This window comes from Microcaecilia unicolor, chromosome 6 (genome assembly GCF_901765095.1).
Source record: "Microcaecilia unicolor chromosome 6, aMicUni1.1, whole genome shotgun sequence".
NCBI classification, from domain to species: Eukaryota; Metazoa; Chordata; class Amphibia; order Gymnophiona; family Siphonopidae; genus Microcaecilia; species Microcaecilia unicolor.
In genome coordinates this window covers 120,838,784-120,863,074 of record NC_044036.1, presented here as the reverse complement: position 1 = coordinate 120,863,074, position 24,291 = coordinate 120,838,784, and the positions used below count along the sequence as shown (strand labels likewise).

At 42.3% G+C, this 24,291-nt stretch overlaps 1 protein-coding gene across 1 annotated transcript in view; it reads right to left on the bottom strand.

Moving 5' to 3' along the window:
- Nucleotides 1–24,291, bottom strand: part of SWT1 (SWT1 RNA endoribonuclease homolog) — a 391,485-nt gene that overhangs the window by 221,165 nt on the left and 146,029 nt on the right. The window contains exons 7-9 of the mRNA XM_030205715.1: nucleotides 12,568–12,627; nucleotides 4,400–4,535; nucleotides 4,041–4,142 (exon numbers count right to left, since the gene is read on the bottom strand). Of these exons, the coding sequence (XP_030061575.1) occupies nucleotides 4,041–4,142; nucleotides 4,400–4,535; nucleotides 12,568–12,627 (298 nt within the window). The remainder of the gene's footprint in view (nucleotides 1–4,040; nucleotides 4,143–4,399; nucleotides 4,536–12,567; nucleotides 12,628–24,291) is intronic.

Below are 24,291 nucleotides of genomic sequence, written 5' to 3'. Positions count from 1 at the left end.
AGACTCACTCTCTCTCTGTCACACACACACACTCGCACATTCACTCTCTCTCTCTCACACACTCACTCTCACACACACTCTCTCAAACATACACACTGCGAGGAAAACCTTGCTAGCACCCGTTTCATTTGTGTCAGAAATGGGCCTTTTTTACTAGTAATAAATAAAAGTATTTGATTGCCTATATATAATTTGGAGTCTCAGATATAGAAGACTTTTGTATAGCAATGTTCTGTACTCCCAGTGAGATATCACTGATCTGCTAATAGTACAAATACTTGATAAGAAATAAGGTATCTAATAAAGAGCAAACTGATGCAGCCTTGGGTGATTTATTTCTTCCTAGGTATTGGTAGGTGGACCACCATATTGGGAGGGATAAATACACCCTAAAAAAATACACCATCTATACCATATTGGCCTAACAAAGAAAACAAAAAGGGCCATTCCACCCTGTCAAAAGCCTTTTCTGAGTCAAAACGTATTGCCAAGGCTGGAATTGACAAGCGAGCAAATCTTTCTAAGGCTAAAATTAGCTTTCTGACATTTACCACAGCGTGTCTACCTTTCACAATAACAACCTGATCTCCCCCACCAACTTAGGCACATAAGTTGCCAATCTAGCCACCAAGAATCTAGCAAACAATTTAAGATCTTCCTTTTATGAGAAAAATGGGTCTGTAAGACTCAGGTAAATGAGGGTCTTTTCCAGGTTTAGGTAAGACCGTAATCAAAGCCTGATTAGACCAAGGAGGAAATGAGCCACACTGCACTGCTGAGTCATAATATGCCCCCAAAATGCCCACTAACTTAAAATTCAAGATTAAAAAAAACTCTCCACTAAACCCATCTGGGCCTGGTGATTTGTTCAATTTTAAAGCTTTAATAGTCTTTTGTAACTCCTCTCCAGAAATAGGTGAACTTAAATGAACCCTCTCTTCCTTCGATAATGATGGCACACCACAATCCCACAAAAAGGACTGTAATTGCTCAGCAGTTCCCTGAACTTCAGCTCTGTAAAAAAAGCTATAAAACCGAAGAAATAAAAATTCCAGAAGCTTCTGTTCAGTCACAATCTGGCCATTAACATCACACAACACTGAAACCACAGTAGGTCTGGCCCAGCTCTTTCTTTGCAAGCCCTACCAACAACCTACCAGGACGGTTGCCAAACCTGTAAAGTTTATATTTATAAAAAAAATATTTTTCTTGGCTCGCTCCTGGAGAAGAGCATTTAATGCTGCTTGCGTCCGGCTGAGTGTTTATTTTGAGCAGTGGGGTGGGTTTCTGCATCAGCCTCTTCAACAATGTCATATGCCTTTCCAAATCCAATAATCGAGCTGTTAGCTGTTTCTTGCGCCCAGAGAAATAAGCGATGATCTCCCCCCTGATCACAGCCTTTCCTGTATACAACATTAAAAGAGGATCAGAGGCACAGGCCTCATTTTCACAAAGTCATCCCACTTGTTCATGCGATAGTGCCGAAATGTCTAGTCCTTGTAAAGATAATCTGGAAAATGCCATCGTCCACCCCTCCCCCCTGGGGTTTCCCCCAAGTCAATGGTTATCCAAATAAGCGTATGATCAGAAACCACTAGAGGTACAATATCTGCTGTCAATACAGTATGAAATAAATCCTTAGACACAAAAACATAATCTATTCGAGACACAGTACTGTGCATTTTGGGAGCTGTGAGTAAAATCTTTCTCTTGCGGATGCAAGACCCACCAAGGATCTACCATCTCTAAGCTAGTAAGAAAAATGCCTAACCCATCATCAGCATTAGTGTCTAACTGCAAATCTAAAGTAGCATTAAAATCCCCAATCAAGAGTTTGTAAGAACTGGTGGAAGTGGTTAACTGTGCTAAAAGGGTCCTAAAAAAATGACTATTTAGCTTCATTACGGGCATAGACTGAGGCAATTGTAACTGTAACCCTGTGTAAAACACCCTCTAGAATGATTAGTGTCCCTCAGGATCTTTAATAACCCTGTAGGGCTGAAAAGGTACAGATCTATGCAAAGCCACCACCTGCCTTACTTTTAGGTGCAGATGCCTAGAAACATTGGGCCACCCTATAGTATTGCAATTTTTGGTGTTCGCAGTCATTCCGTCTTGTTTCTTGCAAACCCACTATCCGAGCCCCCATTCTATTCAATCTCTGTAATATTTGGGACCTCTTAATAGCAGAATTCATACCAGATACATTCTAAGAAATGGCCTTCAAACCATTATGGGACATGAGTAGAGCAACCATTATACAGAGAGAAGCAAGAAAACCAGATAATCCATCACCAGGAAGCCCAACCTCCTTCCCAGCGACCTGACAACCGCAAAACCAATATAAAAGGAATGGGAACTATACTGTGTGCCAAATATTGTCCTGTGTATGCTCCCAAGATGGAAATCCCTGCCCAAACCCCAACCTCCCCTCCCACAACCCCAACTGTCCATACACCACTACCACACATCTATTAATGCACTCAGCCACCTTCCCTCCATACATACCACACAAACACCCCCTCTAGCCTACAACCATTCCCCTCCATCTCACAGAATAAGTCAAGCACACAAAGAAAAAACAGCTGTCCAGAAAAGAGCAAAAGTTGACAAACAATGCAAAGGTATCCATCCCTACACACTGCTCCCAGTTAAAGATAGAAGTGACCATGTAAATCAGCATGCAAACGCAGTGTAAGATAGTGTAAATTCTAAACAGTAGATAACAAGTAAAACAGTTAACAAATCTATTCAAAGAGTCAATTCAGAAACCATTGTTGCACTTGGAACTTAGCTGCTTCGCTGGTCTCAAAGACATGAACTGTACCATCCCGTGCTGTTTCTCCACAAGGTGTTTACATACCCTCTGCAAAGCTGCGCCACTGTTGCAGAGTAATCCTGGAACAGCAGCACTCTCACATTTTGAAATTTCACCTCCTGCATTGCTCTGTACCATCTCAAAATCTACTCTATGTGCAAAGTTGAGAATCTGAGCCACTACTATTTGTGGCATAGCTGCACCATTGGTGAATCTGCCCATGCGGTGTGCGCATTCAATACCGAAAGGCCTTAATGACGAATCTTGCAGGAGCTCCATAGTAAACCAGCTCACCAGCAAACCCGGAAAGTCTTTATCTTTAAGCGACTCCAGAATTCCCACCAAACGAATATTGTTCCATCTCAATCTATTTTCTAGATCATCCATCTTTGTAGTACAACTCATCACAAGCTGTTTAAGTCTCTCCAGCAACTCTGTGACTCTGCTCAGAGCATCTTTCGTGGAGCTAACCCTGGTTAAATTCCACAACCAACTGGTACAAGGTCTGGACACTATTATTCAGTGCACCGAGTTTAGTGACTAAAGCCGCCACTACTGCCTCCGTAAGCTTCGTTATTAACATGTCACTCGTAGCGGAGCCATCCTTTTGACCCTCTGCCATCTTAGGGTTTCCCAGCGTAGTGGATCGCACTTTATTTGTCTCCTTCTGGTGCCTGTTGACGCCATTTCCACCCCAGATTTCCAAATAAATTTGTCCATAGAGTGGAGCAATCAATTAGTAGCGAAGGAATAGTGATATTGCAATAAATATAACTCAAAGAGTAATCCCGAAGACAAGAGACTGAGGGCCTCAGGAAAAATACAGCCTCCTGGCTCACTGCATCACGTGACCCCCCCCCCCCCCCCCCCCCCCCCGGCCCCAATATTTAAGGGATATGTATGAAGAGGAGTCAATAAATAATTTAAGTGTAGCATCCATTGTAAATAAAGTAGATGGACTGAGGAGATTAAGAAAATGTGTCTTTCTACAAAGGGGTAGCTGCATAAAGGTATGTATGTAGCAAAAATTTGTCAATAGAGAATACTACAGTGCTTGAGCAGATGAGATCTTGATTGGGCTACCATAGATATTCATAGACATAAGCATTCTAGATTAAGTTTCTTCTCTCATAACTTCTGAAATCAATTACTCATGGTACACCAACACACACTATACCCTCCAGTTAATTGTGTTCCCCTGCGAATTGCTAAATTCACATACCTGGTATTCCTCCAGTCTTTAACTTCTCAATAAACTGAAGATGACTTAGTAGGATATTCGTGTCAAGCACAATTAATAAGCTCAATTGAGTAGCAGTGATACCTGAAGGAAAGAATAGAGACAAGCACTGATAAATTATTTCATGATCAGTACTGGTAGCAAATGAAAGTACTTTGTCAGATCCTGTTCAGCTGAAAAAAATAAGATTTTATTACAAATCTAACAATGAAAAGAACTGTTTTCTTTAAATAAGGAAAGGTCTCTCTTTCATGCTTTAACAGCTCTGAAAATTGTGAAGTAAATGCATCGTTATAAATTATACACAAGGTGCCTTCATTAGCATACTGTAGTTGGCGTACCAGGAAAAAGGTTTAGAGTTGGGTCTTCTTCAGCAAGCTCAACATCCATACTGGTTAGTTCTCCACAGCTTTGCACAACAGTCAAATCTATCTTTCTTTCATTACGGGCAGCATGTAATTCTTCTATTATCTGCATCTAATTTAGAAAAACAGTCATGTTAAAAAATGTTGTTTGACTTCGGTGTGCTTTTTGGGGAAATAGACTTGATGGCAACTTCTATGTGTTCTTTGGGGAAGTAGACTTGATGGGCAAAAGAAAGTTGAGAAATCTCAAGTCATTTCTTTCTATTACTGCACCAATTCTGAAGTCAACACACTGTGCAGCTCTAAACTTGCACAGGCTCCCCTTTGTTTTCAAGGTTAAAGTCATTGTAAACCTTTAGTTTTCCACTCCCCCACCCAATCCTTAACCCATTGGGGTTAGTGGGGAAGCTATTCTGTTCTTGTAATTTTTTCCTGTGAGGAGAGCTGTGTGTCCAACAGAAACCCTGTGAAGAAGAGACTTGGGGGCGGGAGGAGGTCTCTAACATGGGAAAATTAGGTTCCCGGAGAGGCTCGCCATAAGGATGATGTCACCCACAAATGTGCCTGATATTTTCTTGCTTGTCCACTGAGAAAGCTAGTTTAAATGTCACATCAGTCTTTAAATTAACTCAGTGAATCTGGCCACAAGTTAGCAGAAAATATTTTAATTGCTAATTTTTGATAACCACAATTCTTCCAACAGATTAACTTGTTTAAAAAATTAGATTTTTTTCCAATACAAGTACCAAAAGCTTGTTGGAATAAGCACATAAACCAGAAAAAGTAGGCATAGTGAATACATAGTTTGTCTTTATCTGCTATCATCTACTATATTAATAAATAGGAGAATGGAAAATGCTTTCATAGAATGAGAAAATGGTTACCTGTTTTCTTTCCTTGAATCCTGCTAGACCTGTGCAGACCAGTGGGTTGAATCCTTTTATCAGCAGATGGAGGTAGAGATACTGAACTACTCCAGAATTACCATCGGTTCAGGGGATGATGCAGCCTGGAATTCAGCATTATGCCAATGCCAAAGCAGAAATAAGTCCACCTTACTACCCACCAAGGTAATGCCCCAACAAATTCGCTGCAGCATCTATCATCCACTATCACTGAATTAACAATCCACATGAAGCAAAAACTATATATGAAGATAAAAACCATGAGAGAAAGAGAGAGAGCGAGAGAGAGTGGGGGGAAGCAAGCAGACTAAGTTTGAATAATATCTCATATGCTGAAGTCTTCCTGGCTGGGTATAATTTCACCTTCCCTTCTATCCTGCTAGATCAGGCCAAACCTATGGGATGTACAAAAGAACTATCTTACCTGGAGGTGGAAGAAAAAGCTCCCTGAATCACCACTCTGCCATGTTACACCTTTCAACAATCAAGATTCTAATGCTTCACAATGAAATGCAGCAATGACATCGCCGTCTTGCAGATACCTTCAGGCATGACTGCCTGTGTCTCTATCCAGGATGTTGCCTGAGCTTGTGCACAATTAGCCTTGAAGCTCACTGGAACCACCTTTTCTCAAATGATGTTACCTTGATCCAATGTGCTAATGAGGACTTGGAGGCTACCTGCTGTCTATACAACTCTGAAACAGAACCAAAAGTCTGTCTGACAAATGGAAGGGACTGGTTGCCTTTAAGCAATGAAACACTATAGATATCCAGTTTTGAAGCTTTCATGAGGACTCTGACCGTCCGCGCTCTGAAAAGGCTGAAAGTACTGCCACCCGGTTCACATGAAACAGAGAGATTACATTTGGTAAAAACGAAGGCACCATAAGTAGCAACACTGACTCCTCTGCCAAGAACAGGATAGGATCTCTGCAAGACAAAGCTTGCAGTTCTGAGATTTGTCTAGACAACAGATGGCCACCAGAAATATTGTCTTCAAAAGTAAGATCCTTTAGCGAGGTGCCTTTCAAAGGCTCGAAAGGGGAACCTGCACGTATAAGACCAAATTAAGATCATATTGTGGAAGGCAGGCCATAATGGAAGTTATAAACCCACCAAATATCAGCTTGCAATGCAAGAAAGGTCCCTTGGAGCTTACTTGTACAATATGATAGGGCTGCTGCCTGCACTTTCAAGGAGTGGAGAATTAGCTTCTGCTTCAGACCTCTCTCTAAGAATTCTAGAATTTCTGTAACCTCTATCTTCCAAGATCCAAGCACCAGTGCTCAAAGACCCGCCAGACCCTGATGTACACTAGGGAGGTAGATCAACAACAGGCTTTAAGCAGTTTAGAAATAACTAAGGATGAATATGCCTTGTTCCTCAGATACCTCCTTTCGAGGTCCATGCTATAAGCCAAAAGAGATCTGGGTTTTCCATGGCCACCAGGCCTTGAATTAGAAGGTCCTGCTCCCCTGAAAGGGGCAGCAAAGGTCTCAAGACTAGGGTCAAATACCAGGGATGGTGTGGTCAGTTCAGGGCAATTAGAAGAAATGAATGCCTGGTGATCCTTTGGAGGATCCTGCCTATGAGAGGCCAAAGGGGGGGCATATAGAGGAGCACCTGCTGAGGCCAAGGCTGAACCACTGCATCGATGCTCGCCAAGCTGAGTTCCTTCCTGCAACTGAAGAAACAATTGCACCTGGTTTTCTGTCACATTGCCATGAGATTGAACGTCAAAAGGCCCCAGTGATCCATTAGTAGCTGGAACACCAAGGAGATCAGCTTTCACTCCCCTGGGTCCAGTATAGTGGGTGAGTAGGTCCACTTGCACATTCTCACTGCCGGTGATGTGCATCACCGAAATGGCTGAGAGGTGACTATTGGCCCACCTGCAAATCCATCTGGCTTCCAGGGTCACCACTGTACTCTGGGTCCTTTCCTGCTTGTTGATGTAAGCAACCACTGGGTGTCCTGTGGCAATGTCTGATATCACCCTGACTACCTTCCCTTTTACCAGGGGAAAAAAGTGGTGCAACACCAACTAAAAGGCTCTGATCTCCAGGCAACTGATGGGCCACTGCCCTTGAAGCACCTGATTAGTCACTACTATTCACTTGGGAGAGTCCAAGGGAACCCACTCCCCAGAAAAGATTATTGGCATGGTCTCACCAACTCAGGCTGTGAGATACTGCTCTTGGTAGAGGCAGTCACACCTCAAAATCCCAGAATTGAGGTGCCCAGTGAGACAGCAAGGTATGATGTAGCAGGCGCATATGAGCTTTGGCCCACAGAACTATCTCCAGGGTCCTGGCTGCCAGTAATCCCAGGCCCACAGAGCTTTTTGGGTGCAAAGTTGCGATTTATTTTTTAACTTTTATTTTTAACAATTTAAAGATTAAAATAATTTAAAAATATCCATAATAGGAAAAATGAATAGAGGCAATATAATCAATCACACAATAAAATAAATCCAAATACAGTACATAAAAATGGATCCAATATCTAGCAAAAAGATATCAAGAGAAAAAAGAAAAAAAATGAGAATGTCATTCCACTAAGCCCATCCTAGCCCGTCTAACAGTGGTAACCAAATGCTGGGTACACTATAAAGAAATCTTATTTTCCTCCTGTGCCACTTCAAATTCCAAGAGCTATTTAAGGTCAAAGAAATTATATGTTACACCATCTTTAAGTACCACACATATACAGGGTAATTTCACAACAAAATTGCCTTTCAATGCCACCACTCTTGGCCGAAGAACCAAGAAGTCCTGGCACTTCTTCTGCTGATTAATATTACAGAAATATAAATGCAGTATGTTATTCTGATCCAGTTCCAGTGCAAATGTGACAACCAAAGTGAGTCTCTGAGTCACTACTTCAAGTGATGATTCAAGAAAACCAGTTAAGTTCATCTCTGAAGTATGTTGACCAGGATTCTCCATTCCTCCAGCATATTTTACAACAATATACCGCGCTCTAATAGTAGGAGGAAGAGCTTCTTCTGGGATCTTAAGAACTTCTTTTAATTAACGCCTCTCACCAAGTGGGGACGGGAAAATTCAAGAAGCGCAAAATGTTACTTCTCAACTGGTTCTTGAGATATTCTGACTTTCTCTGCATAAATGTTCTATCCCTCACAGTCACTTCATCAAACTCTTGAATTTCTTTGACTCTCTGTTCTAAAGATGGCACTTTAGCAGATCGCTGGTCAAACTCCTGGGCCTGGAAAGCAATTTTCTTATGCAAATCTTTCATATCACCATCAGGTTTCCCTTAAAAAAGTTGTAAAAGAGGTGTTCAAACCTTGCATTGCCTCAAAGAGAACCTCCATGGTAATAACAACAGGTCGAGAACCTTCCGCAAAGTTCTAGCCAGTGCTAAATTCTCTCCACTTCCTTCACTCAGAGCTGGATGAGCCTGAGATTCCAAGAGTGCCAGTTTCTTTGGGATGGATCCTTCTCAGGGAGAGGAAACTGCCAGAGGTTGTAGAATTTCCTGGCTCTACTCCTTGCTGTTCATCCTCCAGCAAACTTCCTCCAGGTTGGTGGGCAGCCATTCAATTTGCAGAGCTCAGGGAAACCCATTGCCGCTGAGAACAGATGCCAACAGCACTTGGGCAGAAGGGATAATGTATGTAGACTCTGTGGCAACCTGAAAACCTTAAAGCATGGTCCGCCGCACAGGAGGGAGTCGATTAGATGCTGGAAGCCTAGCCTTTGCTGTTCCCTTCCGTTCCCCATAACACCAGGGAAAAGAATCAAGCTCAAACCAAACCACTGGAAGGATCAGAAGAGCAGCAGGTATGTGCCACTCACACGGATGCCACAAAGTTGCCATTTCTGAGTATCCAATCTGAGCATGTGCTGCTGGGGAAGGAATACTACTCCCTACTTGGTGCGGAAGTGGACACAGAGATATTCCAATTCCTGGGTTTTGGATAACTGACTCTTGATATGATTTACTACCCATCCCAAGAATTCCACAGAAAGATCACCACCGCTGTGGCTCTTTGCAAGTCCTCCTTCAAGTCAGCTTGGACCAACAAATTATTCAGATAGGGATGTATTCAGATGTCCTGTTGGTGGACATAAGCCACCACTACTACCATCAAACCTTGGAGAAGGTCTGGGGTGCTGTTGCCATCCTTGAACTGAAAATGTTTGCCCATCATGCAAAAATGGAGGAAACACTTGTGGGGTTTCTGAATTGGGGATGTGCAGGTAGGCTTCCATGAGATCTAGAGCTGCTGGAAAAACATCTGGCCAGACTGATGCAATAACCAATTCCAGGGCCACCATGTGGAAGTGAGGTACTCAGAGGGAGACGTTGACCCCCTTAAGACCCAGGATTGGCATATGTGAGCCAATTTTCTTGATCACTATGAAATAAATGGAGTAATGCCCCTGGTTCTTCTACTTGGTACAGACTACACTGCTCCTAGTTGTAGCAATTGCTAGAAGGTGGATACAGTGACCTTTCTCTTGTTTGCAGAATTGCATAGATATGTCATAAAGGCATCAGAATAGGGTTCTGTGAATTTCAGAGAATACTCTTGGCATATCATCTCCAAGACCCACTGTTTGGAGATGACGCAGGTTCACTCATGGCGGAACAGGAAAAGCCTGCCTCCCATTTTCACCACTGAGGGGCCTGGCTGTGCCTCACTGGGAACCCAAAAGCCAGAAGGATGCTGCACAAAGCAAAACCATCTGCCATTCTTTGCTCTGTACCTGCTCAATAAGACCCAAGACACAGGTCAATCCTCAGGGAGACACTGTGGCCTGGCCTCCCCCAGGTCCTTGACCAGTTTCTCCAGATCTTCCACAAAGAGTATATAGCCACTAAAGGGCAGCTTGCTCAATTGCATTTTGGAGGCTGATATGCTAGCTATCTCTGAGCCACTACTGCTGATCAGGAGGAAATGCAGATGAGAGAGTAGAGGATGTCAACCAAGAAGGCTGCCCCTGGATCCAGTGTGCAGCCTCTGGAGACTCAGGAAGTTGCTGGACCCACTATAGGAGAGCATGGGCTACATAGCCCTCACATATAGAGACCTGAACTTATGAAGATGAAGTGGTGAGGGACTGCTTCAAGTGCTGCTCCATCCTCCTGTCATAGGTTTTCTTTCATGCCATGCTCCCTTCTACAGAGATAATCATCTTCTTGGTCACTGCTATGACCAGCATGTCCACCCTGGGGAGTCACAACATCTTGTCTAAATCCTCCCATGGTAGAGGGTAGTCTACCCAGAAGCCTGGTGCCTGGGAACATGCCATATGGAACCTCCCACTCCAACAGGACCATCTGGGAAAGGACCATATGAAGGGGGAAAAGCTTTCAAAGCTGTGCAAAACCACTCCAGACAGAACCTCTAGAAACAGTAATGGAATGGGCAGACCCTCAAAGACCATGTCAATGAGCTGCCCAAGCCACTCCCTTCTAAAGAATGTAACTACTCAGAATCCACTTCTTTGTACATGAATTGGTCATTTCTCCTTGTGCCTGTCCTCAGGGTTCAAGAGGTGTCATTGAGGAGACTCGAGCCAATCAGTATTGGAATCTCCGCTGAACTGCTGTTGTCGCTTTGCGTGGAAGTTCCAGGGGCCCTCTATTGCACGGGGGATGCAGGGCAGCCCCTTCAGTGAAAGTCCTTCCTTCTAGGGACATCTTGATCCCTTCTATGATCATTTGAAGCCAGCAATGCCCCTGGGGACCTTGATGGGAACCTTCTGAGTTGGGCTGTGGGTCTGCATGAGGATTCAAGATCTCACTCTCACCTAAGTGGAATGCTGCAACTCTCAGCACTACTCTATGTTCTGGTGGGACAGTGACAAGATGGCCACTGTTTCCACCAAAAAGCTCAGGCTCACAAAAAACATGGCTGAATTGGGGGGGGGGGTGGTTAGCAATAATGCACTCCCCCTAGGAGGATTCCTTCCAACTCTACCACAGCTGATCTGGAGAGGGGGCTATGACAAGTTGGGTTGCAGAACTAGCTTCCACAAGCACCACACTGCCTGCCACCGGGCATCCCCCTGCCTGTGGTGTTGTGTCAATAAAACCTCACTGGGACACAGAACCCAGCCTGGTACTCACCAGAGCAGCCAGGTTTGCCTGCTGCTTCTTTCACTGACAGCCCCCAGAGTTTATGTAAAACTGCTTTCACTTTGACTCTTCTATATATATTTTTTGTGAAAGAACTTTATTCTCTTTACAAACAAGAGAAATAATAATAAGATATGGGCTTGCCTTTTTGGTACAATTAGTCTTTAATGCTAGTTGCACTGAAAGGGCGAGCCCATATCTTATTAAGCTTCATCGGCTACCTATACACGTCTGCTGCTTTTTCAAAATTTGTACAATGGTATTTAGAGCTCTTCATGGACTAGGTCCAAGCTACATGTGTAAGCCTCTTCTACCTCTTCTTTCAGCCGAAATTCTCGTACTCAGAATACTTTGCTATTACATTTTCCATCATTGATTAATGTTCGCTCAAAAAACTATTTTACCAATTCTTTTTTATTTCAGGCTATAAAATATTGGAACTCATTACCTTCTGTAATATGTACAGAACCTTCTTATATTCGTTTTAGGAGATTGTTAAAGACTTTCATGTTTAAGAAATTTTTGCTATCTTGATTTTAAATGTCTTGTTATTTTCTTTTATTTTGTAATTTGAGGAGTATATTGTTCTCCTATTCTTAATTCACCTTTTGGTAATTTAGCAGACAAAATGTTAAATATATTGTACTGTATAATATAAAGCTCAAAGGTCAAATTTATCTTTTTTTTTTTAATTATTTTGCAGCAGTAAGCTTTGTGTGTGTGTGGGGGGGGGGGGGCACCTAACCCTTTCCCCCTTCCCATGGTATGAACCCTAAGGATGCATGCTGAGGACTATGTCCTGGGGATCATAACTAGGCAAAGGATCAGCTGCACCAGATCAGACCAACCTACACCATCTGCTGGAGGTAGAGAAATAGTGGAGAATTTCAGGCTGCAGCAGCCCTTATACCTGTGATGTTGCAGGAATAGTTCAGTATTGCTACCTCCACCTGCAGATAGGTAAAGGAACTCAACCCACTGGTCTGGACTGGTCTAGCAGAAAGAATAGGAAATAACAAATGTTTAGATATACCTTCAGCAGGTACTGCTACTTAGATATTCCTACATTGCAAACTGTATAAAAGAAAGAATTTTTAGGAATTAAACTGTGTTCATGGCAACTTACCTCTTGGTCTGTATCCTCAGAAACCTGTTGACAGATGGCTGGACCTGGAACTTCAGAGCTCTGATGTACATAATTTTAGTGATTAGGAAAGACCAGCAGGAAAAGAAAGATTGTCAGTATACACATATAAAAACAAGAAAATTTCTTAAAAGATTTAAGATACCAGTTGCCAAATACTGACAAAAATAACAGTATTCAATTTTCTGATCTTGAATTTGATAAATATCAACATTGTACATTTACTATTTATTTTACAACTGAATCCTTGGTTTGCTAGTGTGTGTTATAAACTGATTTATAGAAAACTTACAGGGACACATATATTGTTATTAAAACTCATCAGCAAGTATGACATTTGATACAACTTTTCAGCATCATGTATTTATTACTCAAGAAACACAGTTGCTATCAACAGTAGATTTATTTATTTACCGCCATTTTGAAGAAATTCATCCAAGGCAGTGCACATCAAGAATAATTAGACATAGGCAACAGACAATAACAGCAGAAGAAAAATTTCAAATAGCAGTATACATTATGGTATAGTACGCTACTTACCAATGTCAATACAATACACATTATAACACCTTAACACAGTGGTTCCCAAACCTGCCCTGGGGGCTCTCCAGCCAGTCAAGTTTTCAGATATCTTCAATGAATATTTATGAGAGACATTTACATGTACTGGCCCCACTGCATGCAAACATCTCATGAATATGCATTGTGGATATCCTGAAAACCTAACAGGCTGGGGAGTCCCCAGGACAGGTTTAGGGAACACAGTCTTAACAGCCAGCATAGAATGTACGCAGAGGTGGAACATATAGACAGATTAGATAGAAATATGAGTGACTAACTTAAGGAAAATTGCATGCGAAGTCATAAAGGTGCCTGAAAATGATGTCAGCTAGAGTATGAGTGATTAAGCAAACCCTGCTACAGTATGTGCAGCCAGTGTTAATCCTTGCTGCAAGTGTGACTAGCTAGTAGTTGCTTTTTGCTGAAGTACAGATAGTCTTGTGCTGTAAACCACTATTTTTAAAAAATCATCTTAAACAGCCAAACACTTTGTATGGCTACACAAATAAAGATACAAATTGCTGTATAAAAAGATAATGTACCAATTTGTCCTTTTGTAGGTAAAATTCAACAAGCAGCAGCTGTCACAAGCTACCATGTTTACTGAAGTAGTATACTATAAGAACCCCGGTTTGTTTTGGTCTCTCCCCCTCCTCCTAGTCACCCATACTCTCCAACTCCCCCATACTCCTTTCAGCTAAACAGTTAATATCACCTAAGAGAAATGTGTTGAATTTTCACTCTCCTCTGAGGACTAACTTACAAAATGTTGTCTCTCTGATGCCAGCTATACCACACTTTTCCCCCTATTTACCCTCCCTCCCAATATATGACAGTGATTCAACCAGTTCAGCAATTCAAAAGCCAACTACAAGTTCTATGTGTTATATTGATCCACAGAGGCTCCCAGACCTGCTGAAACTTCTTCCATAGCTGGGGACTGGGACCCTGTGCTCACAAGCGCTCCATCCCCATTAGACTACTGGATGATTGATGGAGGTTCATCAATCCTTCAATTTTGCAAAATTGATTTTCGAGCCAATACAAATGTTTTCTGAAGTAGCTTTTTATTATCCCCTTCTCAGTAAAGCGTAGTTACTCACCTAAAAACATAAAAACATAAGCATTGCCTTACTGGAACAGACCAAAGGTCCATCAAGCCCAGTATCCTGTTTCCAAGTCACAAGTACTTGGCAAGATCTCATAACAGTAAAACAGATTTTGTCACGAGGTAGGAGTAGAAGTGAGCCCTTGTGCTGATCCAAGGACCAGCTGTCAGAAACCCAACACTTCACCTGCGGCGACCACCGTTCCCCAGCGGTTGAGCCCCTGGGTTTAGGTGGCCAACAGGACTTAGGAGTCGGGTGAGAAAGAGGACTCGGCTCAGACAGAGCAGAGCAAAAGTCAGTACCAGGTAGAAGTCAGGTCAGGCAGCAATCCAAGCAGTGGTCAGGTCCAGGCAGAAGTCAGGTCAGGCAGCGATCTAGCAGAGGTTAGGTCCAGGTAGTAGTCAGGTCAGACAGCGATTCAGCAAAGGTCAGGTCCAGGCAGTAGTCAGGTCAGGCAGCGATTCAGCAAAGGTCAGGTCCAGGCAGTAGTCAGGTCAGGCAGCGATCCAGCAGAGGTCAGGTACAGCAGTAGTCAGGTCAGGCAGCAATCCAGCAGAGGTCAGGTCCAGGCAGTAGTCAGGTCAGCAAAATAGCAATAAGAAAAATGCACCAGACACCAAACAGGTTGTAGCTGAGGCAAAGAGGTAGTGAGCAGTTCCTGGTTATAAGGTGAAGGCATCTGAAGAGTAAACATATTGGGGGGGGAGCAAGATGGCGGCGGTAACAACTGCTCGCATCTGTGACTACTCCAACGCTGCTTAAGTTTTTTTTTTGATTCCTCTTAGTTTTCTCTAAAACTTACTTGAAAATTTTTTCCCTCGTTATGCCTCATACTAAGAGGAAGGGAACCGTTAGGACGGGAGCCCAGCCGTCACTGACATCAACGCCCGACCAGCAGACGATGGAACGGTTCCTAATGCGGCAATCCACTCTATTGACGTCTGGAGGTCCCGCTGATTTACCGGCGCAGAGAGACGCTGAGAACCAGGGAATAGACACTTCGTTGTCTCCTCCGACGCTTTTCCCGCCTTTGCAGCCGGCAGTACTCGACTTTGAAGGTGAAGCTAGGACCCCGGAAGTCGGAGAAGGAGCCTCGCTGCTGGGCCAACAAGTCGGATTATCTGCCGGAATTCCCCTAACAACGGAATCGAAGGGCAATGTGACCCTGCAAGAGAGGCCAACAACAACAAGAGCCCCACCAACTGCGAAGGTAACGCTGGAGGCGATTTGGGAAGTCCTCCAGCGTTTGGACAATACTATGAAGACTTCAACAGGCAAGATTGACAAACTTTCTGAAAATTTTCAAAGTTTAAATGTTGCATTTGCAGATATGAAAAATGATTTGAATGAAAAGATAAACCTTTTGAATGTGGATTCTATTAAAATGAAGGAAATTACCTCAAAATTGATACAGGACAACACACAGATACACCATAGACTTGAATACTTTGAAAATTACAATCGGAGATTAAATCTCCGATTGATAAATTTTCCTCGAACATCTGTGTACTCGCCTTTAGATATATTTAAAAGGTATCTGACTGAAAATTTAAAGTTTGCTTCTACTGATATACCACCTTTGAATAAAATTTATTATCTCCCAATAAAAAAAAAAACAAATGGAGATTTACAGGAATCTCTGAATCTACAAAGAGACCTTAATGTTTCAGAATTGTTGGAAACTTCATTGACTACTATAACTGATAGACAAACATTGCTGGTGTCGTTTGTATTCCAACAAGACTTAGATCATGTGAGAAAAATGGCCTTAAGGAATTTGCAGACTCCTTTTTATGGAGGGAAGATCTGGGTTTTCCCAGACGTCACCAAATTGACACAGGCCAGAAGAAAAGAATTCCTAGAACTACGACCAGCTACTTTGGCATTGGGAGCTACCTTTAATTTGAACTATCCATGTAAATGCAACATAAAATATTTGGGTGTTAAATACATTTTCCTTAATCCTATTCATTTGAAACAATTTATAGATCAGAAAAAGTTGTCATGAAACAGATTGGAGACGCCTAATATTGGTTCCAGGGTTAAGATGGATAATTGTATAGTGGACAAACCGTTAAGCCTTTCTTTAAGTTTTTTTTTTCCTCATGATTTTTCTCTCCTGAGTATAATTAATCAACCCCCCTCAGATGGTGGTCTAAGACAAGACATATCATTTTCCTTTTTTTTTTTTCCTTTTTTTATATATATAAGAATATATTCTTATGTAAATGTTTTCTTTCTGAATTACCTACTCAAGTGTTTGATGCTTGTAATGTGATTAAAAATCATAAATAAAGATTTAAAAAAAAAATAAGGTGAAGGCGTCTGACGTCAGTGTAGACACGCCCAAAGTGTATGCGTGCCCAAACTGGAGATATTCAAAGGAGAGGTAAAAGCGCGTCATAGGTGAGTACATCTGGCTCCATGTTTGATATTCCAGGTTTGTGACAGTACCCCCCCTTCATGGCCCACTCTCTGGTCCGGTCTGGGCTTGGATGGATAACAAGAATGGAAATCTGAGCAGGTCAGGAGCATGTAGATTACTAGCGGGCTCCCAGGAATTATCTTCTGGACCATAATGTTTCCATGAGATTAGGTAATACAGTTTGCCTGCACAGCGTTTAGAGTCAAAGATTTCTGCTACCTCGAATTCAGGGTCTGGAGAAGTGTCAAGGAGATTGGGTCATATGGGTTCAGGGTGCCACTTAGAGGGTGGGGCAAATTTATAGGAGGGTAGCCGAAGGCACAGGTATTCGGTACTTAACCAGACCTTTTGTCCTGGTTGGAAGACAGGAGCTGGTCTACGCTGTTGATCAGCGAAGCGCTTATGATGGGCTGCAGCTTGCTGGAGAAGAGTCTGAACTTGATCCCAGGTGTCCTGAATGTTTTGGAGAGCGGAATGAGCTGCTGGAGTTCCGAGGCTCCAGGAATGGGCAGAGGTAAACGAGGATGGCGACCATAAACTACATAGAATGGAGACATGCGGGAGGACTCATGCAGGTTATTGTTGTATGCAAATTCAGGCCAGGGAAGAAGGGCGGACCAATTGTCCTGCTTGCTGTTTACATGCATACGAAGAAAATTCTTGAGTGTTTGATTGGTTCGTTCTACCAGTCCGTTCGTCTGTGGATGGTAAGCAGCCAAGTAATCAGTGGTGATTCCAAAAGTGGAGCAAAGAGTTCTCCAGAATCGAGAAGTAAACTGAGGGCCCCGGTCACTCACTATCCTTTGAGGAAGCCCATGGAGGTGGAATATGTGCTGGATGAAGGCCCGAGCCAAACTTGTCGCTGACGGAAGAGAGGGCATAGGAACGAAATGGGCCATCTTGGACAGTCAATCCACCACCACCCAGATTACCATGTTCCTGTCAGAAGCAGGCAGGTCGGTGATCAAGTCCATGAAGAGTTCCTGCCAAGGGACGCTAGAGACAGGCAAAGGTTGAAGGAGCCCCAGGGTTTAGCATGAGTGTTCTTATTACGTGCACAGGTAGGGCAGGAAGTAATGAAGTGTCAGATGTCCTGAGCCATCTGAGGCCATCGGTAGTACCGCTGGATGAGATGCAGAGTCTTACGAAACCCTGGATGTCTAGCCAGATGTGAAGAGTGACCCCATCTCAGAATAGAACAACGAAGTCTGGAGGGAACCGGAGTGATTCCTAGAGGAATGGGCAGATAAGCTGAAGCTACAACACAAGCAGAATTTAACATGGGTCGAGGTTTGTCAGTGTCTTCTTGTGGTTGAAAGGCCCTGGACAAAGCATCAGCCCGACTATTCTTCTCTGCCAGCCGAAATGTCAGGCAGAAGTCAAAATGGGCAAAAAACAAGGACCATCGAGCCTGTCTTGGATTCAGACATTTCACGTCTTGTAGATATAGGAGGTTCTTGTGATCTGTTATGACTGTGAATGGGTGACTTGTTCCCTCTAAGAGATAACGCCATTCTTGAAGCATGAGCTTCAAAGCTAATGATTCCCGGTCCCCAATTGTGTAGTTACGTTCAGTGGGTGTAAACGTTATGGAAAAGAAGAAACATAGGTGGCATTTCCTGGCCGAGGAGGGTTAGGACAAAATTGCTCCAGCCCACAGAGAGGAGGCATCCACTTCCAATATGAAGGGTCGAGTCACGTCCAGGCTCCGGAGAATCGGGCAGAAAGAAAAGCCTGTTTCAGATGGTCGAAAGCTTGAAGGGCTGCAGGAGTCCAATTCTTGATGTCTGCCCCTTTTTCGGTGAGAGCAGTAAGAGGGGCTGCGATGAGACAGTATTGGTTGATGAACTGTCTGTAGTAGTTGGCGAAGCCCAAAAAACATTGCAAAGCTCACAGGGTTTGGGGTTGAGGCCATTTTTGAATAGCCTGTAATTTATCCAGATCCATTTGTAGTCCAGTAGCAGAAATAATGTATCCCAAAAAGGGAATGGAGGTTTGAAGAAAGGAGCACGTCTCGAGTTTAGCATATAGTTGATTGTCTCGAACTCATAGGAGCACAGTTTGTACGTGGATCGGATGTTCTTGAGGGGATGAAGAGAAGATGAGTATATCATCCAGGTACACTATAGCAGAGGAATATAGGAGATCCCGGAGAATGTGATTGATGAAGTTTTGGAAGACAGCTGGAGCATTGCATAGGCCGAATAGCATGACCCGGTATTCATAATGCCCATCGTGCGTATTAAAAGCCGTCTTCCATTCGTCGTCACTGCAAATTTGGATCAGATTGTAGGCTCCTTGGAAATTCAGTTTGGTGAAAACGGTAGACCCTTATAGGGGATCAAATAATTCTGGTATGAGTGGAAGTGGATAGCGATTCTTGACAGTGATGTCGTTTAATCCTCGATAAACTATGCAGGGTAGAAGAGTCCCATCTTTCTTGGTGACAAAGAAAAACCCAGCCCCTGCTGGCGCGGAAGGACGGATAAACCCTTTTTTAAGGTTCTCTTGAATGTAGTCCTTCTTGGCCTGGGACTCATCTCGAGAAAGAGTATACAGTCGACTGCGTGGAGGATTCTTCCCAGGGAGTAAGTCGATGGAACAGTCAAAGTCCCTGTGGGGAGAAAGCCGATTGGCCTCCTTCTTGCTGAAGACGTCAGAAAAGTCAGCATATTCAGGTGACAGATGGGATCCCTGGGTGGCGCAAGAAAGGGTAGGATGGGTTAGGGATCTGGGGCATAGCAGAACAGCATCCAGACTGTTAGAAAAACATTGTTGCCCCCACTTGACGATCTCACAGATGCTCCTGTTGATGTTAGGAGAGTGCAGACACTGTTGGAATGTAATTGTATTTTGCATGCATTGCCTGTCACCTATTATTTCTCTGTGATTACTCTGTGACCTCTGATGTGAATTACTTAGAGAGGTCACAGTGCTATGCAACTTCCTGTGGGGGGTTAGATGCAGCAGATGCAGCACATGGAGCACATGGAGCTCATGATCTCTCCTAACCTGAGAGGATCTATGGTGGTGTGAGCATCCATTACCATCTAAGCACATGGAAGGAGCTGATAATACAAATGTATAGTAATATGTATATAAAAGCCTGTCTGATTATAATCTAACTACAAACTGTGAGTAAACAGATGTTTTGTTACTTCAACTTTAAAGTGACTCAGCAGTGAATTATTCAGGGGTGAATGAGAGAGAGATGAAGAAAGAAATTAACATTTCTAAAGCTGAAGCTGTGTGTACTAAAATCTGCTAATTATTTACTGCAAATAATCCAACAAAAGGGTTATGGGCCCAGGGTCCAGGAATTGAAAAAGAAGAGAAATATTACCAGGCAGAAAAAAAGGCCACATTTTTCTCTTAAGTTTTAAAGGAAAGATTCAGTCTGTCTCTCTCTCCCCCCACACAGCAGACAGAAGGCTAAGAAAATGGCTGAGGGAAGAAATTCACCATTGTTCTATTCTCTCAAGGTGCCTAAATTAACTGAGTTTAATTATCAGCAGTGGGAACTAAGATTCATATGTCTCCTTCGAGCAAAAAGATTAAATATATGCTTAGACCAAGACAGAACAGCTGAAAATATGGCTGAATGGGACAATGCAAACTATTATGTGAAGTGCATGCTTTTGGAAGCTCTCTCAGAGAAACAAGCCATATTAGTGGAGGGAAAAGATACACCAAAGGACATTTTATATAAACTGAGAACTATGTATGCAACTACATATGCAAAGCAGCAACCAATTTGGCTGGCAGAGTTGAATGAAACCAAATTAAGGGATAAAAGTAAATGTAATGATCACATTATGCATCTTATGTCTTCATTTCAAAAGCTAGAACTTTCTGGAATTCCCATGTGTGATGCATTGAAAAGAGCATTTCTTTTTACCTCACTATCAAAGAAGTTTGATGTTTTTAGGTCTGTAAATGAGGCCATTGAAGGGCAATCTTTTGAACAGACAACATCAAAACTAAGGCAGGAATGCATAATAAATGATTCTGAGGAGATGTGTTCTCAAAGCAAGTCAGAGAGAAATGAAACAAATTTCTTGGCAAAGAACAGAGGAAGGCGGAGCTATGGGAAAACTCCACCCAAGGGCAAGCTGATTTGCTACTCATGTGGAAAGGAGGGACATGTATCTAAATGGTGTAAGGAAACACAAAACACTCCCTCTAGCTCACCTAAGCCAATGGAACTAAAGAATTTTCAAACCAGGAAATGTATGAAGGACAAAGATAAACACAAGGGTTTTCTAATGGCAGAAAAATCTTTGACTATGGTAAATAATAATTCAAATGAAAGTACTTGGATTTTGGATTCAGGGAGCACATGCCATTTAACCAATTGTAAAGATTTCTTTCAGGAAATGTGTCCAGAGGAAGGTATTCTTAAAACTGCAAACGCAGGGACTGCTAAGATCCAAGCAAAAGGTATTGGATTCTTAAAATGCAAAGTGTCTAATGAAGTTAAAGAAATTCCTGTAAGTGATGTCTTGTATATTCCCCAAGCAGTTTGCAATATGCTTAGTGTATCTACATTAGATAAGAAGGGATTTGTGATTCATTTTGAAAACAGTAAGTGCACAATCTCTAAAAATGATGAAGTGTATGCTGAAGCTTTTATGCATAATGATGTTTATAAGCTGAACATTTCAGGTGAAGCCTCACATATGGTGCAAGTAAGGAAGAATGATGGTAAATGTAGTCTGGAAATCTGGCACCGCCGCCTGGGACATCGTGATTCTAAGGTGATCCAGGATCTTTACAGTAGGCAACTAGCCACAGGCATTCAGATAAGTGCAGATGCTGGCAAAATTGAGAAATGCATAGACTGTGTTACTCAAAAAGGTGTAAGACCCTCATTTCCTGCATACACAGGAAATAGGAGTAATAAAGTACTGGACTTAATACACAGTGACTTATGTGGACCGTTTAATATCCCATCATTGGGAAATAACAGATTTGTGCTAATATTCTTGGATGATTTCTCTAGATACTGTGTGGCCTATTTGCTGAAAGAAAAAAGTCAAGTCACAGACATGCTGAAGAAATACGTAGCCATGGTGAGAAATAAATTTGAAAGAAAACCAAAGGTTCTTCAGACCGACAATGGTGGTGAGTTCACTTCACAAAGCATGCGCACATTTCTAGAACAAGAAGGCATTCAACATATCACAACAGTAGCTTATACACCAGAGCAAAATTCTGTTGCAGAGAGAAAATTTAGGTCACTTGTGGAAATGACCAGATGTATGCTGTCAGATAGCAATCTCCCTAAAAGACTATGGGGGGAAGCCATTCTCACAGCAGTGTACCTACAAAACAGAATGCCAACTAAAGGCGCTGAGCGCACACCACATGAGACATGGCATGGTAGGAAGCCAAACCTGTCACACATAAGAACATTTGGAAGTACAGCATATGCTCATGTACCAAAGCAAAGAAGGCATAAGCTGGATTCCACAACAGAAAGGGGCATTTTAGTTGGCTATGCTCCAGGACACAAAGGATATAGAATTTTGAATCTGAAAACTGGCATTGTTGGCATAAGACATGTTACATATTTTGATGAAAACAAAAGGGTTGATAAAGGCTGGATTATCCCAGATGAGCCTTATCATCCAGAATATGAAACTAGAACCATAATAGACATGCCAGTGTATATAAACGCCATACCAAGGCAGATGTCTGAAAGCAACTCATCTGTATCTAACGAGGAACAGGCAGAGGAAGCAGACACAGAAAGGATCATTGAAGAAGACAGTACAGTTGGAGAAGGGGAATCAATTGGAGAAGAACTCTCAGATTTAGAGGATGCGGAAAGGTCAGACCAACCTGTTGTCAGACGCTCATCCAGGGAAAACAAAGGTGTTCCACCCCCAAGACTGTCTTACCTAACGAAGTCAGCAGAAGCTCAAGAGCCCTTAACATGGGATGAGATTGAGAAAATGCCAGCAGAAGAAGCTGCTGAATGGCATAAAGCTGCACAAGAAGAAATTGATGCATTGGATAAAAATAATACTTGGATTCTTACAAAATTACCTCCTGGCAAGAAAGCTATAGGATGCAAATGGGTATTCAAGTTAAAAAGGAATGCACAAGGAAAAGTGGAAAGGTATAAAGCAAGATTAGTCGCAAAGGGATATCTTCAAAAATATGGAGAAGATTTTGATGAAGTGTTTGCACCTGTAGTGAAACACACGACAATCAGAACACTTCTGAGCATTGCAGTCTCAAAAGGCATGCAAGTCAAACACATTGATGTGAAAACAGCGTTTCTTCATGGAGATATAACTGAAGACTTGTACATGGAACAACCAACAGGTTTCATAAATACAAAACAAAGACAGCTAGTGTGTAAATTAAACAAAGGTCTTTATGGATTAAAGCAAAGTGCAGAATGTTGGAATGATAAATTGCATGAAATATTGACAAATTTAGGATTTAAGCAAGGTGAAGCAGATAAATGTTTGTACACTAGGTGCACAAATGGACAATATGCATACATTTTAGCTTTTGTTGATGATCTGCTCATTGCAAGCAAAAGTGAGCAAGAGTACAAGGACATTGTAAAGTGTTTAAACCTCAATGTTGAGATAAAAGAACTGGGTAATGTGTCATACTATCTTGGTATAGAAATTGAGAAACAAAATGATGGTTCTTATCTTCTAAGCCAGAAGCAGAAAATAAATGAGCTTATTGAAAGTTTAGGTATGCAAGATGCCCAAGTTGTAAGCACTCCCATGATCACTGATTTTCTGAAGGATGAAACAGTAAGAGAACCTTTACCAGATAACATCCAATATAGATCAGCCATAGGTAAGCTTTTATATCTAGCTACCACATACAGGGCTGATATAGCAAATGCAGTAGGAATTTTGAGCAGAAGGGTCAGCTCACCTACCAAATCAGATTGGACTGCAGTTAAAAGGATGGTAAGGTATTTAAAGGGTACCATTGATTGTAAATTAAAGATTTCAGCCAATAGTAATCCAAAACTAATATGTTACTGTGATTCAGATTGGGCAGGGGATCATTCTGATTATAAATCCACAAGTGGATATGTGTTTATGTATGGAAATGTACACATTTCATGGGCCAGTCATAAACAAAGTATTGTGAGTTTGTCTTCTACAGAAGCTGAATATGTGGCTGTATCGGAAGCGTGCAGAGAACTGATGTGGATTGAAAAACTTTTGCTGGATTTTGGAATAGCTGAAAAGAGACCAATCCAGATAATGGAAGATAATCAGAGCTGCATCCGACTGTCACAGAATGACAAGGTTCAGTCACGCACCAAGCACATCGCAACGAAATACCACAACGTGCGAGAGTTGGCGAAAGAAGGGGTCATCAGTCTACACTATTGTCACACCAGTGAGATGACAGCTGACATCATGACCAAACCGTTACCCAGAGAACATTTTGTGAATTTGCGTATAAAGCTTGGACTTTGTATGAATAAATAATTGCATGACAGTTATGCATGAGAAGGGGTTTGTTGGAATGTAATTGTATTTTGCATGCATTGCCTGTCACCTATTATTTCTCTGTGATTACTCTGTGACCTCTGATGTGAATTACTTAGAGAGGTCACAGTGC